Source organism: Capra hircus, chromosome 16 (assembly GCF_001704415.2).
Source record: "Capra hircus breed San Clemente chromosome 16, ASM170441v1, whole genome shotgun sequence".
Classification (NCBI taxonomy): Eukaryota; Metazoa; Chordata; class Mammalia; order Artiodactyla; family Bovidae; genus Capra; species Capra hircus.
This window is the reverse complement of record NC_030823.1, coordinates 33,238,879-33,258,942: the sequence shown is the minus strand read 5'-3', so window position 1 is coordinate 33,258,942 and position 20,064 is coordinate 33,238,879. Positions and strand designations below refer to the sequence as shown.

Here is a 20,064-nt window from a genome sequence, read left to right as displayed (position 1 = left end):
TGAAAGGAGCTGTGAATATATGGAATAACCTGTTATAGATGAGAGAGGAGAAAGTTAGCAGACCCACCAAGGCATGAGGAAGGGCTGGGAGAAAAGTAATTTACAAAAAGATAAAACATGGTAGGAAAGAAGGGGGCAGATAAACAGCAAGCAATTATAAAGGTTCATGCTGAGCAGAATGCTAGAAACAACAGAAATAGTGCTGTGCATCTTAACCCACACTACTTTTTACAGCGTTGATTTTAAAAGCAGGATCTGGAGATTATCATACCAAGTGAAGTAAGTCAGAGAAAAACAAATATATGATATTGCTTATATGCAGAATCTAAAAAATGATACAGATGAACATATTTACAGAACAGAAAACAGACTCTCAGAGAATAAACTTAACGGTTATCAGGGGGAAAGGGCTGCAAGGGGAGATAGACTGGGAGTTTGTGATTGACATATATACACTGCTATACTTAAAATAGATAACCAGGACTTCCCTGGTGGTGCAGTGGAAAAAATCCACCTGCCAATGCAGGAGACGTGGGTTTGATCCCTGGTCTGGGAAGATTCCACATGCTGCAGAACAACTAAGCCTGTGAGCCACCATACTGAGCCTGACCTCTAGAGCCCATGAGTTCTAACTACCGAGCCCACGTGCTGTAACTACGGAAGCTCACACACCTAGAGCCTGTGCTCCACAACAAGATAAGCCACTGCAATGAGAAGCCTGTGCATCGCAACAAAGAGAAGGCCCCGTTCGCTGCAAGAGAAAGCCTGTGCAAAGTGAACAAGACCCAGCACAGTCAAAAATAAACAAATAGAATTTTTAAAATTCTTTAAATAAAATAAAATATATAACCAACAAAGACCTACTTTATAGCATAGGGAACACTGCTCAATATTCTGTAATAATCTAGATGGGAAACGAATTACATCTGTAATGTATAACTGAATCACTTTGCTGTACACCTGAAACAAATACAACATTGTTAATCAACTATGCTCCAACATAATTTTTTTTTTAAGTAAGTGTATTTAGGATGTTACGATTAAACACAGAAACAAAGTCTCAGAAGTAAAAGACATCATGCACTTGTGTATTCCATGACTATTCTCTACATGGCTACTTGAAGCACAGCAGGTACTGCTCAAAGTCAGTGAGTAGCAGACCAAAGAGGAAAACCTGTGTTTTGGTCTCTTTCGGAGAACTGATACACGAATGGCTGGAGATGATGGTCACAGGATCCCTAGGAGTCAGATGGCTTTCAGGAACTTTTAAATGTATTCCTTTGTTTATACTTATATAAATTGCTATGTTTTTATATCTCTTAAAGGATATCCTCTCCAAATTCTAGTATCTATTGAATAGAAATGCATAAAGTCATCACTAGATCAAACAGATACAATCTTCTTACTTTTATAACATCACAAGGCTCAATATGCATAAAACTTCCCTTAAAAATGCTGTATCTGTCAACATTCTTATGTATTAGAGATAAAATAAAAGCTTCAGCACTGTTTATATTCTAGAGCAAATGTATGACTGATAAAATTATATTATAGGCATCAGATGACCCCTTCTTAAAGCTTAAACCCATGGAATTTCAACCTATCTGAGTAGATTGAAAAGAGACTAAAAATAAGGATGGAGTGGGTTTGGTGTTGTCAGCTGAAATTTTTCTATCACAACCTGAGTTACTGCACAGGCATTAAGGCAAATACATCAGCTGCATTCCCAAGAATGACTTGCATCATGTGATAAGAATGAGGTCTTCCTATCAGAAAAATCATAGTGCTGGGTGTGTGCTTTAGGGAAGTGAATGATTTCTGTCTGCATGGACTTAGGGGCTCACAGGTCAAACACATACATACAAAATAACATACCTGGGTAAGAGACAGAGGCTAGAGTTGTACATCATTGATTAACTGTTTACCAGGACTAGAAAAGGTCAGTTTTCATTCCATCCCAAAGAAAGGCAATGCCAAAGAATGCTCAAACTACTGCACAATTGCAACCCACTCCAGTACTCTTGCCTGAAGAATTCCATGGATAGAGGAGCCTGGTAGGCTGCAGTCCATGGGGTTGCTAAGAGAGGACATGACTGAGCGACTTCACTTTCACTTTTCACTTTCCTGCATTGGAGAAGGAAATGGCAACCCACTCCAGTGTTCTTGCCTGCAGAATCCCAGGGACGGGGGAGCCTGGTGGGCTGCCGTCTATGGGGTTGCACAGAGTCGGACACAACTGAAGCAACTTAGCAGCACGCTAGTAAACTAATGCTCAAAATTCTCCAAGCCAAGCTTCAGCAATACGTGAACCGTGAACTTCCTGATGTTCAAGCTGGTTTTAGAAAAGGCAGAGGAACCAGAGATCAAATTGCCAACATCTGCTGGATCATTGAAAAGGCAAGAGAGTTCAGAAAAACATCTATTTCTGCCTTATTGACTATGCCAAAGCCTTTGACTGTGTGGACACAATAAACTGTGGAAAATTCTGAAAGAGATGGGAATACCAGACCACCTGATGTGCCTCTTGAGAAACCTATATGCAGGTCAGGAAGCAACAGTTAGAACTGGATATGGAACAACAGACTGGTTTCAAATAGGAAAAGGAGTACGTCAAGGCTGTATATTGCCACCCTGCTTATTTAACTTCTATGCAGAGTACATCATGAGAAACGCTGCTCTGAAAGAAGCACAAGCTGGAATCAAGATTGCTGGGAGAAATATCAATAACCTCAGATATGCAGATGACACCACCCTTATGGCAGAAAGTGAAGAGGAACTAAAAAGCTTGATGAAAGTGAAAGAGGAGAGTGAAAAAGCTGGCTTGAAGCTCAACATTCAGAAAACGAAGATCATGGCATCTGGTCCCATCACTTCATGGGAAATAGATGGGGAAACGGTGGAAACAGTGTCAGACTTTATTTTTCTGGGCTCCAAAATCACTGCAGATGGTGATTGCAGCCATGAAATTAAAGGACACACACTCTTTGGAAGGAAAGTTATAACCAACATAGATAGCATACTGAAAAGGAGAGATATTACTTTGCCAACAAAGTTCTGTCTAGTCAAGGCTATGGTTTTTCCAGTAGTCATGTATGGATGTGAGAGTTGGACTGTGAAGAAAGCTGAGTGCCGAAAATTGATGCTTTTGAATTGTGGTGTTGGAGAAGATCTTGAGAGTCCCTTGGACTGCAAGGAGATCCAACCAGTCCATTCTGAAGGAGACCAGTCCTGGGTGTTCATTGGAAGAACTGATGGTAAAGCTGAAACTCCAATACTTTGGCCACCTGATGTGAAGAGTTGACTCATTGGAAAAGACCCTGATGCTGGGAGGGATTGAGGGCAGGAGGAGAAGGGGATGACAGAGGATGAGAAGGCTGGATGGCATCACCGACTCGATGGACATGAGTTTGAGTGAACTCTGGGAGTTGGTGATGGACAGGGAGGCCTGGCATGCTGTGTTTCTTGGGGTCGCAAAGAGTCAGACATGACTGAAGAACTGAACTGAACTGATGAGCTATATACCTGCCTCTGATGCTTTTAATCTAATTTATTTCTCCTGATGAGTTAGCAGGTAAAGAATATGCCTGCAACACAGGAGACAAGGGAGATGCAGGTTCAATCCCTGGGTCAGGATGATCCCCTAAAGGAGGAAATGGCCAACAACTCCAGTATTCTTGCCTGGAAAATCAGATGGACAGAGGAGCCCGAAGGAGGAGAAGAAAATCCGGCCAGAAAATCCCTGGCAGAAGAGCCATGGGGATGCAGAGTTGGACATGACTGAAAGCAACCAAGCACACAGCACACAGCCCTCAAAAAATTAACATTATTCTGAGTTTACTGAAAGAGACATTGAAGTTCAGAAAAAGTGAGCAATTTGGCTAATGTTACATAACACAGTAAATGCTACTGTTCAGTTACTCAGTCGTGAGACCCAAAGGACTGCATCACGCCAGGCTTCCCTGCCCTTCACCAACTCCCAGAGCCTGCTCAAACTCATGTCCATTGAGTCAGTGATGCCATCCAAAAATCCTGTCCTCTGTCACCCCTTCTCCTCCTGTCTTTAATCTTTCCCAGCATCAGGATCTTTTCTAATGAGCTGGATCTTCACATCAGGTGGCCAAAGTTCAGGACTGATTTCCTTAAGGATGGACTGATTTGATCTCCTTGCAGTCCAAGGGATTCTCAAGAGTCTTCTCCAACACCACAGTTCAAAAGCATCAATTCTTTGGTGCTCAGTCTTCTTTACAGTCCAGCTCTCACATCCATACATGATTACTGGAAAAACTGTAGCTTTGACTAGACAGACCTTTGTTGGCAAAGTAATGTCTCTGCTTTTTAATAAGCTATCTAGGTTCGCACAGCTTTTTTTCCAACGAGCAAGCGTCTTTTAATTTCATGGCTGCAGTCACCATTTGCAGTGATTTTGGAGCCCAAGAAAATAAAGTTTCTCACTGTTTCTCCATCTATTTGCCATGAAGTGATGGGGCCAGGGACTGGAATGCAAAAGTAAGTAACGCTGAAGAAGCTGAAGTTGAACGGTTCTATGAAGACCTACAAGACCTTTTAGAGCTAACACCCAAAAAAGATGTCCTTTTCATTATAGTGGACTGGAATGCAAAAGTAGGAAGTCAAGAAACACCTGGAGTAACAGGCAAATTTGGCCTTGGAATACAGAATGAAGCAGGGCAAAGGATAATAGAGTTCTGCCAAGAGAATGCACTGGTCATAGCAAACACCCTCTTCCAACAACACAAGACAAGACTCTACACATGGACATCACCAGATGGTCAACACCGAAATCAGACTGATTATATTCTTTGCAGCCAAAGATGGAGAAGCTCTATACATTCAGCAAAAACAAGACCAGGAGCTGACTGTGGCTCAGATCATGAACACCTTATTGCCAAATTCAGACTGAAATTGAAGAAAGTAGGGAAAACCACTAGACCATTCAGGTAAGACCTAAATCAATTCCCTTATGATTATACAGTGGAGGTGAAAAATAGATTTAAGGGACTAGATCTGATAGACAGAGTGCCTGATGAACTATGGATGGAGGTTCGTGACATTGTATAGGAGACAGGGATCAAGACCATCCCCATGGAACAGAAATGCTAAAAAGCAAAATGGCTGTCTGGGGAGGCCTTACAAATAGCTGTGAAAAGAAGAGAAGCGAAAAGCAAAGGAGAAAAGAAAAGATATACCCATCTGAATGCAGAGTTGCAAAGAATAGCAAGGAGAGATAAGAAAGCCTTCCTCAGAGATCAATGCAAAGAAATAGATGAAAACAACAGAATGGGAAAGACTAGAGAAAGACTTCAAGAAAATTAGAGACACCAAAGGAACAATTCATGCAAAAATGGGTTCAAGAAATACAGAAATGGTATGGACCTAACAGAAGCAGGAGATATTAAGAAGAGGTGGCAAGATTACACAGAAGAACTGTGCAAAAAAGATCTTCATGACCCAGATAATCATGATGGTGTGATCACTCACCTAGAGCCAAACATCCTGAAATGTGAAGTCAAGTGTGCCTTAGGAATCATCACTACGAACAAAGCTACTGGAGGTGATGAACTATTTCAAATCCTAAATGATGATGCTGTTCAAGTACTGCAGTCAATGTGCCAGAAAATTTGGAAAACTCAGCAGTGGCCACAGGAATGGAAAAGGTCAGATTTCTTTCCAATCCCAAAGAAAGGCAATGCCACAGAATGCTCAAACTACCACACAATTGCACTCATGTCACACGCTAGTAAAGTAATGCTCAAAATTTTCCAAGCCAGGCTTCAGCAATACGTGAACCGTGAACTTCCAGATGTTCAAGCTGGTTTTAGAAAAGGCAGAGGAACCAGAGATCAAATTGCTAAAATCCACTGGATCATCAAAAAAGCAAGAGAGTTCCGGAAAAACATCTATTTCTGCTTTATTGACTATGCCATGCCTTTGACTGTGTGGATCACAATAAACTGGAAAATTCTGAAAGAGATGGGAATACCAGACCAGCACCTGCCTCCTGAGAAATCTGTATGCAGGTCAGAAAGCAACAGTTAGAACTGGACATGGACAACAGACTGGTTCCAAACAGGAAAAGGAGTACGTTAAGGCTGTATATTGTCACCCTGCTTATTTAACTTATATGCAGAGTGCATCATGAGAAATGCTTGGCTGGATGAAGCACAAGCTGGAATCAAGGTTGCTGGGAGAAACATCAATAACCTCAGATATGCAGACGAGATCACCCTTATGGTAGAAAGTGAAGAAGAACTAAAGAGCCTCTGGATGAAAGTGAAAGAGGAGAGTGAAAAAGTTAGCTTAAAGCTCTACATTCAGAAAACAAAGATCAAGGCATCTGGTCCCATCACTTTATGGGAAATAGATGGATAAGCAGTGGAAACAGTAGCAGACTATTTTGGGGGGGGGCTCCAAAATCACTGCAGATGGTGATTGCAGCCATGAAATTAAAAGACTCTTGCTCCTTGGGAGAAAAGTTATGATCAACCTAGACAGCATATTAAAAAGCAGAGACATTACTTTGCCAACAGAGGTCCATCTAGTCAAGACTATGGTTTTTCCAGTGGTCATGTATGGATGTGAGAATTGTACTATAAAGAAAGCTAAGTGCCGAAGAATCGATGCTTTTGAACTGTGGTGTTGGAGAAGACTCTTGAGAGTCCCTTAGACTGCAAGGAGATCCAACTAGTCCATCCTAAAGGAATCAGTCCTGAATAGTCATTGGAAGGGCTGTTGCTGAAGGTGAAAGTCGAATACTTTGGCCATCTCATGTGAAAGAACTGATTCACTGGAAGAGACCCTGATGCTGGGAAAGATTGAATGCAGGAGGAGAAGGGGACAACAGAGGATGAGATAGTCAGATGGCATCACTGAGTCAATGGAGATGAGTTTGAGTAAACTCTGGGAGTTGGTGACGGAGAGGGAGGCCTGCGTGCTGCGGTTCATGGGGTCACAAAGAGTCGGACATGACTGAGTGACTGAACTGGACTGAACTGATGCGACAAGATGCCATGATCTTCGTTTTTTGAATGTTAAGTTTTAAGCCAATTTTTCCACTTTTTTCTTTCACCTTCATCAAGAGGATCTTTAGCTCCTCTTCACTTTCTGCCATAAGAGTGGTGTCATCTGCATATCTGAGATTTCACCCAGCAGTCTTGATTCCAGCTTGTGCTTCATCCAACCAGCACTTCACATGATGTACTCTGCATATAAGTCAAATAAGCAGGGTGACAATATACAGCCTTGACGTTCTCCTTTCCCAATCTGGAACCAGTCCATTGTTCAATGTCCGTTTCTAACTGTTGCTTCTTGACCTGCATACAGATTTCTCAGGAGGCAGATCAGGTGGTCTGGTATTCCCATCTCTTTCAGAATTGTCCGCAGTTTGTTGTGAGCCACACAAAGGCTTTAGCATAATCAACGAAACACAAGTAGATGTTTTTCTGGAATCGTCTTGCTTTTTTGAAGATCAAATCGATGTTGGAAATTTGATCTCTGGTTCCTATGCCTTTTCTAAATCCAGCTTGAACATCTGGAATTTCTCAGTTCACATATTTTTGAATCCCCACTTGGAGAATTTTGAGCATTACTTTGCTTGTGGGTTAGATGAGTGCCATTGTGTGGTAGTTTGAACATTCTTTGGCATTGCCTTTTGGGATTAGAATTAAAACTGGCCTTTTCCAGTCCTGTGGCCACTGCTGAGTTTTCCAAATTCACTGGCATATTGACTGCAGTACTTGTACAGCATCATCTTTTAGGATCTGAAATAGCTCAACTGGAATTGTATCACCTCCAGTAGCTTTATTCGTAGTGATGCTTCCTAAGCCCCACTTGACTTTACAGTCCAGGATGTCTGGTTCTAGGTGAGTGATCACACCATCGTGACTATCTGGGTCATTAAGATCCCTTTTGTATAGTTCTTCTGTGTATTCTTGCCACCTCTTCTTAGTATCTTCTACTTTTGTTAGGTTCATACAATTTCTGTCTTTTATTGTACCCATCTTTGCATGAAATGTTCCCTTGGTATCTCTAATTTTCTTGAAGAGCTCTCTAGTCTTTCCCCTTCTATTGTTTTCCTCTAGTCTTTACATTAATCAGTTAGGAAGGCTTTCTTATCACTCCTTGCCAATCTTCGGAACTCTGCATTCAGATGGTGCACCTTTCCTTTACTCCTTTTCCTTTCACTTCTGTTCTTTTCTCAGATATTTGTAAGGCCTCCTCAGACAACCAGTAAATGACAAGTCCAGATTTCTAACACGAGTCTATATGACACCAAAGTATAAGCTCCTATGTGCTATGCTAATTACTATTCTAATTATCATTAAGGAGCAATGCATTCAAAGAAGCTCCTGCCTTGCTTGTATTCTGTAAAGAAAAGTAGAAGACAGATTCCTTACAATGAATTTTGTCTGATATAAATTAAACAAAGGCACCAGTCTTTATGCACCCAAGCATAAGCAAAACTGGTAACCACTTTGAGAAGGTGTGAAATGAAAACATACCTGGGTGACAGCAAGGGCACCTTGACTTTTATCTCAATTATTACCAGATCAGCTTAACTCGCTCTTCTACCGAAAGGAACCCACCCTGAAGTATTCACTAGGACAGTGCTTCACTTTGTCAAGAAAAGACCTTACAAAACTTTGAGATTTTACAAAATTGGCAACCTCTCAAAGGGTGGAAATGAAAGCCAGAATAATATAAAGTTTTCTTCGGAGAAGTTAATAAAATACACCTGTTAAGGTTACCTGAAATTAACAGATACAACCATACCTACTTGTACAATTAGGTTTGGAATAATTATAAACCAGAAAACCTAAGTTAAAAAGTCTCAATAAGCATAAAAATCTCAAATTATTTTTGAGATCTCTAATTAAGGAGCAAGCAGTTAAAAAAATTACTGTGTAAAATTTCCAAGTTGGAATAGGAGCCGCCTGTATTAATTTTAAAATTTACAAATGCCCTTATTCTCATAGTTAGGCATATATATTCCTTTTAAGTTTTGGAAACCTAATCCATGAATGTGAGAATAGAAACATGGATTATCAATGATGAATGAATATAGCTTTCTTGAATTCAAATAACTGTTGGTAAGAATCACACTTAGAATGTGATAAAATGAACACAGCATCCCCTCCTTTTTTAATAATGTGGCTAAAAGAAAATCAGAACATAAAATTAAAAATAGAGGTGTTATCAAAAGAATGAAACTGGACTTCTCTCTTACACCACTCACAAAAATTAACTTAAAATGGATTAGAGACTTAAATGTAAGATCTGCAACTGTCAAACTCTCTGGAGGTAACATAGAAAAAATCATCCTGACGTTGGCCTGGCCAATGATTTTTTTTAATATGACACCAAAAGCCAGGCAACAGAAACAAAAATAAACAAGTGGATCAGCATCAAACTAAAAAGCTTCCTTTCAGAAAGAAAACAATCAACCAAATGGAAAGGCAGCCTACAGAATGGGAGAGAATATTTGCAAACCATATATCCAATAAAATACATAAATAAGAAACTCACACAACTCAGTGGAAAAAAAAAACCCAACTAATAACCTGAATAAAAAATAGGCAAAAGACGTGAATAGAGATTTCTCCAAAGAAGACATATTGTTAACAAATTGTTAACAGGTACCAATCAAGATTGCTGGGAGAAATATCAATAAGCTCAGATATGCAGATGACACAACCCTTATGGCAGGAAGTGAAGAACTAAAGAGCCTCTTGATGAAAGTGAAAGAGGAGAGTGAAAAAGTTGGCTTAAAACTCAACATTCTGAAAACTAAGATCATGGGATCCAGTCCCATCACTTTATGGCAAATAGATGGGGAAACAATGAGAGACCTTTTTTTTTTTTGGTTCCAAAATCACTGCAGATGGTGACTGCAGCCAAAAATTAAAAGACACTTGCTCCTTAGAAGAAAAGCTATGATCAATCTAGATAGCATATTAAAAAGCAGAGACATTATTTTGCCAACAAAGGTCCATCTGGTCAAAGCTATGGTTTTTCCAGTAGTCATGTATGGATGTGGGAGTTGGACTGTGAAGAAAGCTGAGTGCCAAAGAATTGATGCTTTTGAACTGTGGTGTTGGAGAAGACTCTTGAGAGTCCCTTGGACTGCAAGGAGTTCCAACTAGTCCATCCTAAAGGAAATCAGTCCTGAATATTCATTGGAAGGAGTGATGCTGAAGGTGAAACTCCAATCCTTTGGCCACCCAATACAAAGAACTGCTCATTTGAAAAGACCTTGATGCTAGGAAAGGTTGAAGGCAGGAGGAAAAGGGGACAACAGAGGATGAGATGGCTGGATGGCATCACTGACTCTATGGACATGAGTTTAAGTAAGCTCCAGGAGTTGGTGATGGACAGGGAAGCCTGGCATGCTGCAATCCATGGGGTCACAAAAAGTCAGACACGACTCAGTCACTGAACTGAACTGAAGTGAACCTGATAACGTGCTCAACATTGCTAGTCATGAAGGAAATGAAAATCAAAACCACAAGATGTCACTTCATGCATTAAGATGGCTCTTATAAAAAAGTTAAGAGTAGGTGTTGATGAGGATGTAGAGAAAGGGAACTCTTTTTGTACTGTTTGTTGGACTGTAAATTGGTACAACCACTATGAAAAACAGTATGGAGGTTTCTAAAAATAAACGTAAAATAAAGCCAACATATGATTCAGCAGTCCCACTTCTCGGTACATATCCAACAGAAACAAAAATCAGTATCTTGAAGAGATATCTGCACTTTCACGTTCATTGTTGCATTGTTCACATTAACAAAGATATATCAAAGCTAAGAGTCTGTTAATGGATGACTGGATAAAGAAGATGCATACACACACAAACAAACACACAGTGGAATATGTTACTCAGCCATGAGAGAGAAGGAAATCCTGCTTGTTGCAACAACACAGATGAAACTAGAGGACATTATTCTGACTGAAATAAGCCAGCGTGAGAAAGACAAATACTGTATTGTCTCACTGAACTCTGGAACCTAAAATAAATAAATAAATAAATAAATAAATAAATAAGTCAAATTCATAGAAACAGAGAGTAGAACAATAGGTACCAGGGACTGAGGGAGTGTGTTTGGGAGAAATAGGGAGATGGTGGTCAAAGGGTGCAAACTTTCAGTTATAAGAGGCATCCACGTGTGCTAAGTCACTTCAGTTGTGTCTGACTCTCTGTGACCCTATGCACTGTAGCCCTCCAGGCTCCTCTGTCCATGGGATTCTCCAGGCAAGAATACTGGAGTGGGTTGCCATGCCCTCCTCCTGGGGATCTTCTGGACTCAGGGATTGAAACCTTGTTTCTTATGTCTCCTGCAGTAGCATGCAGGTTCTTTACCCCTAGTGCCACCTGGGAAGTCCCCAGTGATGATTAAGGTCTAAAGCAGGATGCAGAACCCTCTCAGGCTTCAGACAATGCTGTTAAATACAAAGGCATAGTAATCAAAATGGTGTGGTCCTGGCACAAAAACAGAGAACTCAGAAATAAACCCACACACCTATAGTCAATTAATCTTTGACAAAGGAAGTAAGTATATACAATGGGAAAACGTCTCTTCAGCAAGTGATGTTGGGCAAATTGGACAGGTGCTTGTAAATCAATACACAAAAATCACACCATACACAAAAATAAACTCAAAAAGGCTTAACAACTTAAATATGACATGACACCATTAAACTCCTAGAAGAAATCATAGGCAAAACATTCTCTGAGATAAATTATACCAATGTTTTCTTAGGTCAGTCTCCCAAGGCAGTGGAAATAAAAGCAAAAATTAAAATATGGGATCTAATTAAATTTACAAGCTTTTACACAGTAAAGGAAACCATAAACAAAATGAAAAGAATGAGAGAAAATATTGGCAAATGATGCAACCAACAAGAGCTTAATTTCCAAAATATATGAATAGCTCATAAAACTCAATAACAACAGCAATAAAAATAATTGAAAAATGGGCAGAAGTCCTAAATATACATTTCTCCAAGAAGAAATTCAGATGGCCAATGAAAAGATGCTCAACACCACTAAGAGAGTTCAAATCAAAACTACAATTGAGGTACCACATCACACCACTCAGAGTGGACATCATTAAAACATCTACAAATAAGAAATGCTGGAAAGGGTATGGAGCAAAGGGAATCTTCCTATGCTGTTCATAAGATGTATGAACTCTAATGTATGAATGTAAGCTGGTGCAGCCACTATGGAAAACAGTATGGAAGTTCCTCAGAAAACTAAAAATAGAATTGCCATATGATCCAGCAATCCCACTCCTGGGCATATATACCCAGACAAAACTATAATTCAAAAAATGGCATGCATTCCTCTGCTCATAGCAACACTGTTTACAATAGCCAAAGCATGAAAACAACCTAATGCCCACCGATAGATGAGCGGATAAAGAAGACGTGGTACGTATATACAGTGGAACAGTACTCAGCTGTGAAAAAGAATGGAATAATGTCATTTGCACCAGCCATGGACGCAACTAGATGTTATCAACTAAGTGAAGTCAGGAAGAAAAAGACAAATACTATACGATATCACTTGTAAGTGGAATCTCAAGAGTGACACGAATGACCCTATCTATGAAACAGAAATACACTCACAGTCATACAGAACAGAGTTGTGGTTGCCAAGGTGGAAGTGGGGTTGGGACAGGGATGGACTGGAAAGTTGGGGTGAGCAGATGTAAGCTGTTACATATAGAATGGATAAACAAGGTTCTACCATATATCACAGGAAACTATATTCAATACCCTATGATAAATCATAATAGAAAAGAATGTAGAAAGAATGTACATATATGTGTAACTGAATCACTTTGTTGTACAGCAGAAATTAACACAACATTGTAGATCAACTGTAATTCAATTTAAAAATATGAGTAAGTTCTATAGATCTAATGTACAGCATAGTGACTACAGGTAATAACACTGTATTGCACACTTGAAATTTGGTAAAGACAGTAAATCTTAAGAGTTCTCACCACAAAATAGAAAAAAAAAGGTAACTGTGTAAAGTGGTTAATTAACCCTAATGCAGTCATCATTTCAGACCATCAATGTATATTAAATCACCACATTGTACCATTTAAATGTATATAATTTTATTTGTTGATTGCATGTGTGTGCATTCATGTTAAGTCACTGCAGTCACGTCCGACTCTGTGTGACCTTGTGGACTGCAGCCTGCCAGGCTCCTCTGTCCACGGGATTCTCAGGAAAGAATACTGTGGGTTGCCATGCCCTCATCCAGGGGACCTTCCTGACCCAAATTTGTTGATTATATCTCAATAAAACTGGAGGAAAAAAAGAAACAGCTTTCACTGACAAATAGAAATTTTTGCATATTTTTCTCTATAGGTCAAGTTTTACATTATGAAGTGTTCTGTGAACACACTGATTAATAATGAGAAATTGGTACTACTTGTACAATACTTAAAATGTACAGATTGTATTGCTATGAGATAGCTAGCATTTGTGGCACTAGAAAAACAGCATCACCCAGATGTAGCTCTATCAACTATTAAACTATTCTGTGGTCATCTTTTTTCTAAAATTCTGAGCAGATAATTGGAAATTAAAATTAGGAATTAAGAGATAGCAGTCTAATTTCAAAGCTGTTTGCCCCTCTGATATGAAACAACCTCTATCTTTTATATGCTTATAAACCTGAAATCAAAATATTTTATCCTAGCTAAAGCCATATTTTCTTTTTCAAGTAATATTTTAGAGTTTTATCAGACTAGTTACTATGAAAAGCTTGCTGATCTCCAAATCTGAACTGTTTTGAAAAGTAAAATGAACTATCTAATACACATAATTGCCAATTTTCATTTCTTCTTTTACCACAAGTTATTAAACAATCATGGAGAAATAAAATATAATTAATGATTTATTTTTAAAAAAGAGTTATTAAGGAAAATGAATGTGTGATATTCTCTTTGCAGATATTAAAGTTCTGACTTAGATGAGTAAGATTTAATCACAAGGAAATGCCAATTAAATATTTACTGTTTGGTAAATTCTTTGTGGTGAGGAAGCCAAAATGATCTGAAAATGCCCAAAGAATGCTCATTAGGATTCCTGGATGCAACTAGAGATTATCATATTTAAGTGAAGTGAGTCAGTCAGAAAGAAAAAGACAAATACTACACAATCTCACTCTCATGCAGAATCTGGAATATGACACAAACGACCCTATCTGTGAACACCTACCGCCACAGAGAACAGGCCTGCGGTTGCCAAGGCGAGGACAGGGGAGGGGAGGAAGGATGGATTCGATTAACTTCCAACCTCAGGAACTCCTTCATAGCTGAAGTTGCTCATGGCTAGTCTTACATTGACCTGTCTTTTGTGAACTATTCAGGACAAACCTTCCTGGAACTTTACCAAAAGCCTAGGAACTCTCCCTAAAAAAATAAAAGATACCCCAAAGCAAAGTATTCCAACACAGATTTCAAATGGTTCATTAAAATAGTTCTGTTATTTCTGTTAATAATAAATTTCTGACATTTATTATATGTCGTTCACAGGCTTACAGTCTGCATAGCAAATTCAGAGTATATATATATATGTATTTTTTTTATAAATCAGTAAAAAACTCTATAAGTGAGAGTTCAGTTAGTAAAGATACAGCAAAATGAAGAAATTTATTTCATGACTATCCTCAGTGTTTAGAAAGTGTGAAGCAAATTGTAAAGTGACCAAACAAATGACAGTCTCCTGCAGAATTACCTTAAAAGTCGTGAATAAGGCGGTGACTCATAGACTCCTACCTCTGACTATATTATTTCAAACAATATATGTAGCACAAAGAGAACGTCCATCTAACGGTCAAGAGAAAACCAGAAATCCAATGTTTGTTCTGATAGAAGTGGCTCTTCTCTCTAATCACATCACTGAAGTGTTTACAGAGGGAAAGATTCTTCTTTCTAGTTAATTATCATCTAATGGCCAGTAGAGTACTTTGCATAAGCTAATATGCAACAACAATATTTTAAAAATCCCAGTAGAATTGATTAATTAGTTCTCTCATTTAAAGGCTTTAATCAGGCTGTTTTTCAAAGGACAAACAAGAAGTGTACTAAGTCAAGTGTGTTGATTATAAAGAAATTGTGTATAAAGAAATCATGTACTACTCTAAATAGAATTAAATGTACTGGAACAGAACACCCAGAGGTAGAGTACCATGTCAACCTTGGCCTTACCCTTTGATTTCAAGGCTTCTAATACCTTTGAATCAGCTGTTACATCACTCACTAGCTTGATTTCAATACTTTGAGAAGTCAGTTGGAGCAACTTTTCGAAAAGACGTTGACCCTAGAAAAAACATTCAGAACCAAAGTCAGAAAACCTAAAATTATGCTGTTTTAAATAGGAATAAATAAACATTGAAAATTAAAACTATTCATTCAAATTTTAAAAGGCAAGCACTTCAGCACTTGGTATTCATGGAAAATTTTTTCAAAAGAGTTTATAGAAATGGAGTATAGTACAAACACAGATTACATTGTTTTTCTGAGTACTGTGCAACTCAACAATTATTGCAATAATCATTTCAATGCTACAATGCAAATTTACTCTTTTTTTTTTTTTTTTTTTTACTTTTTCATGAACTCTTAAGTATCTACACATGAAGAGGCAGAGAATATTAAACAGTTGTGATTGGGCCCAGAAAGACCCAGATTCCAGCTGATTTTCCAATTTACAAATTGTTTCTTAATTCAGTGAAATGAATTTCACTTTCTTCCTCAGTGAAATGCCAATAATATTAATATTTACTTTAAAGGGTTTTTGTGAGGATTAAGGGTTACTAGTAGGTAAGTATCCTTTAAGTGTTAGCTATTATGGGGGGAATCATGACTACTTATCCAGTGTTAGTCGCTCAGTCATGTTCGACTCTTTGTGACGCCATGGGCTGGAGCCCGCCAGGTTTCCCTTGTGGCTCAGCTGGTAAAGAATCCGCCTGTAATGTGGGAGACCTGGGTTCAATCCCTGGGTTGGGAAGATTCCCCGGAGAAGGGAAAGGCTACCCACTCCAGTATTCTGGCCTGGAGAATTCCATCGACTATACAGTCCATGGGGTCACAAAAAGTTGGATATAACTGAGTGACTTTCACTTTCACTACTTATGAGGGATTTACCTAAATTCACTTTCTCATTTCAAATTTATGTTTTATGGAATTCAACTAGAAATCTATAATTATTACCCTAGCCTAAAAAAACTGAAAAAAAAAATAAAGGTTTTCTTTATTAGATTTCACAAACATAATTTTTATAGTAAAAAATAAAATTTTTAAATCAATCTCAGGGAGACTCTGCATAGTGGTGGGTTCATTACATCATCGCAAGTGAGTGGATTGCAATGTTATCCTGTTTATTTTCTCTTTTCCATAGTGTTTTCATAGACTCCTTCTCCTTATCATAAGAGGGAACTGGTCTTCCTTTATTGGTTTTTCAGGTTTGTGTTATTCAGCCACAAACTCAAAAGCCCTCATAGGCTAAACAGGCAATAAGGCTTCAGTCTTAATGGCCCCCAAGTGGTAAAGTTTTATCTTACTTTGATTAGAATAGAGTACTGATAGTGATTATGGAGAAAGAATTTGAAGAAAGTAAATGGATGGAATGGAGATGCAGAGCAGTGATTCTTGCAATTGGGTCTTAGAAAAGAAAAAGACCAAAGATCAAAACCCTAAAGCTTTGGAATGTGAAGGAGCAAAGGGCTGGTATGCCTGTGCTAGGGTGCCAGCTGACTGCAGGGAGGAGTGTCTGGCATAATCCAGCCATCTCCTGCCTGGAGCTGGTGCAGTATCGCCTAAGATCCAAAATCCCCCCACGTTTGAGGATGGAGGAGTTGCACCCAGTACCAGGCATGGAAGTTTCCTTTTTGTCTAACCGTGCTGGTAAAGGTTGCCCCAAAAAGAACTCACTAAAAGTGACCAAATTTGGCTTCCCTGGTAGCTCAGTGGTAAAGAATCCACCTGCCAATGTAGGAGACACGACTTTGATGCCTGGTCGGGGAAGATCCCAGGACTTTGATCCCTGGTCGGGAAAGATCACCACAGAGTGAGCCTTGTTTGAGAGCCTGGGAACCACAACTATTGAACCCACGTGCCACAGCTACTGAAGCCTGCATGCCCTAGAGCCCATCCTCTTCAACAGAAGCCTGCAATCAGAAGCCTGCACACAGCAACTAGAGAGTAGCCTCCATTTCCCCCAAGTAGAGAAAAGCCTGCATGCAGCAATGAAGACTCAGCACAGCCAAAAACAAACAAATAAATAAAATTATGAGAAACAAATAAGCCTGGAAAAAAGTGACCAAATTACTCCACATGCAGAACCTAGAGGCAGCCTCCCCACAAAATGAACGTGAACGTGAAGTCACTCAGTCGTGTCCAACTCTTTGCGACCCCATGGACTGTAGCCTACCAGGCTCCTCTGTCCATGGGCTTTTCCAGGCAATAGTACTGGAGCGGATTGCCATTTCCTTCTCCAAGGGATCTTCCCAACCCAGGGATCGAACCCAGGTCTCCTGCACCATAGACAGATGCTTTACCGTCTGAGCCACCATAAGGGATGTCGAATGAGGGCATTAGGTAGTTGCAAATTGCTTTTTAAATAAAGAAGTAAGAGGGGAGAGGGAGAGAGAAGGAGATATAAGGAGGCAGAGGGAGATGGATAGGGAAGAAACAGTTGCTGATTTGCTGATTTCAGGGTCCATATAAATTTCAAATTTACTATGGAGAAGTGAGGGCTTGGCAGTGAGAGGCTCTGACACTGGGTGTAAGGGAAGACGCCCTTGGTGGGACTTTGTGGGACTTTCTGCCAAGCTGCCTGCCACCAGCACGACCTCCTCTCTGTTAGCTTTGTCACTCTGCCAAGTTGCTACACTCTTGTCATACACCCTTGAAGGCTGGCTGATGCCTGCATAGCCCAGATTTCTAGAGCCTAGACGCATGGCCATCTCACAGTCACATAAATGTTTGTATTTCTCACTTTCACACAGGGAAAGGGCACATGTACTTTGTGTGTTCTGTGAGTCCCCATGGTTAGTGAGCCAGTATTTTTAAACAAACTTTTTGTTGTTGTTGTTCTTAGTTAACAATATATTTAGCAAAAACAAAACACAGGAGATCTTCTAACCTATCTGTATTTCTGGCTGTGTGCCTTAAAGTGATTCCCACTGTGTGATTTTTGTGAGATTTAAAATAAAAACCAGAACTCTCAAACACGAATGAAAATTGAAACTCCAAAAGTTACAGATAGTGGCAGACTATCATTAAGTAAGCCTTATTTTTACTTCCCTGATAGCTCAGGGAAGCCCTTTTCCCTCAGCTGCATCTGACTCTTTGCGACCCCATAGACTATGCAGTCCATGGAAGTCTCCAGGCCAGAATACTGGACTGGGTAGCCTTTCCCTTCTCCAGGGGATCTTCCCAACCCAGGGATCGAACCCATCACCATATGAGCCACCAGGGAAGCCCAAGAATACTGGAGTGGGTAGCCTATCATATGTGCTGATTACTTACACCAAGGATTCTTAAAATTTTTAATTATAGTGGTCACTTGTAATAAACTTGTGCTGGGGTAGAATTTCTGTACCTGGGCTTGAGGCAGAATTTCTATTAAATTTCTCCTGTTTTCAGTGTCTTACCTCCCAGTCCACACGTTTTTGCTATGACATTCAAAATATAATTACTTCAAAAGGTATGAAACACTTATTCTATGCTGAGATCTGCAGTTAAGACTATTGCTTTCTGAGTTAAATTTACTCATCATGTTTTCATAAAGAAATAACAAAAGCCCCTTTGGCTTTTAAACATCAGTATTTTAAAGACTCGCTCTTTCTGGTGAGATACATCAGCCAACATTTTAAACTCAAATAAATCATCTTGAAGATAGCTAGTGGCTCAGGCACATTGACCTACTTTAAGCCTTTTTTTTTTTAATCTGCTAAAACCTTATGATAGACAGTACTGTCCTGGAGAGGGAGGGAGTGGTACCCCAAGGACAGAGATCCAGTTCAGCCCCTCTGTGGCTCTGAAGAGACTGCTTAACCCAAGAGAATAGAGGTTATAAATCCTGCCAATTTCTGTTGACCCAAAACAATTCATGGACAGGATAAAATTCCACAATAAAATGTGAAGGGGGAAAAACAAAAATACCAAAGATAAATCAGAATAAAGTCATGCTCTGTAAGATTAATTCTGGAGATGATATAGAATATGGTGATGGTTTTCAAACTTGTTTTAACAGTTAAACTCTTCATTTAAATGAAAACTTAAGCCAAGCATCTCCATCAATCCATCTCTGTCCTCTTGCGCATTTCCCCAGGGCTCCACAGAAAACAGCTGTAAAACCACTGAACCTCACCCCTTTATCATACTGATGCAGAATCATTAGAATACTGAAATTGAGAATGTCAGAGCTGGAAGATACCTTTGGGATCAATGATCTACCAGTCTCCCCACTTCATAGATAAGGATAATCAGGCCCAAGAAAATTAAGTGATGCTGATTTTCTATATGCTGATTTACTATAATTTTCTCTATATGACCACTTTATGTTAAAGGGGTATTCTTTCTTTCATAAGGGGTATCTGAAAGAAAGTTATATCCAAGTCTTTTCCTCTCCTTTCCCTCCCAGCTCCAGTATATCTAACTCCTTTGAACTAGGCAGTTCTGGGGCTGGAAGGCATTTAACAACCAGCAGAGTCAGGTTCTGGATACCAACGTACCTGCAGAGTCAGTCCCTGTCTAACATGAATGACCAAGTGCTCCTGTTCTCCAGGAGACTACACAGGAGCTGGGGCAAATCTCAAGGCCTGGGGCTGGGAATGTGAAGTACTATAGGGGGTGGCGGCAGGGAGGGAAGATGTTCTTCAATTGACCTGTGATAGACAGGTTAACCATCTAATACAGCCCTTCCTTCACCTGAAAGAAAGCCATTAATAAGCTGATAAAATCAAACACCAACACACTTGATAGGATCCATCAAGAGAGATGCTTGGACACAATGGGCACT

The 20,064-nt window shown here is 39.5% G+C and overlaps 1 protein-coding gene across 1 annotated transcript in view; it reads right to left on the bottom strand.

The window, feature by feature from the left end:
• PLD5 (phospholipase D family member 5) overlaps nt 1–20,064 on the bottom strand; it is a 415,451-nt gene that overhangs the window by 118,167 nt on the left and 277,220 nt on the right. The window contains exon 4 of the mRNA XM_018060274.1: nt 15,249–15,360. Coding sequence (XP_017915763.1) covers nt 15,249–15,360 — 112 coding nt within the window. The remainder of the gene's footprint in view (nt 1–15,248; nt 15,361–20,064) is intronic.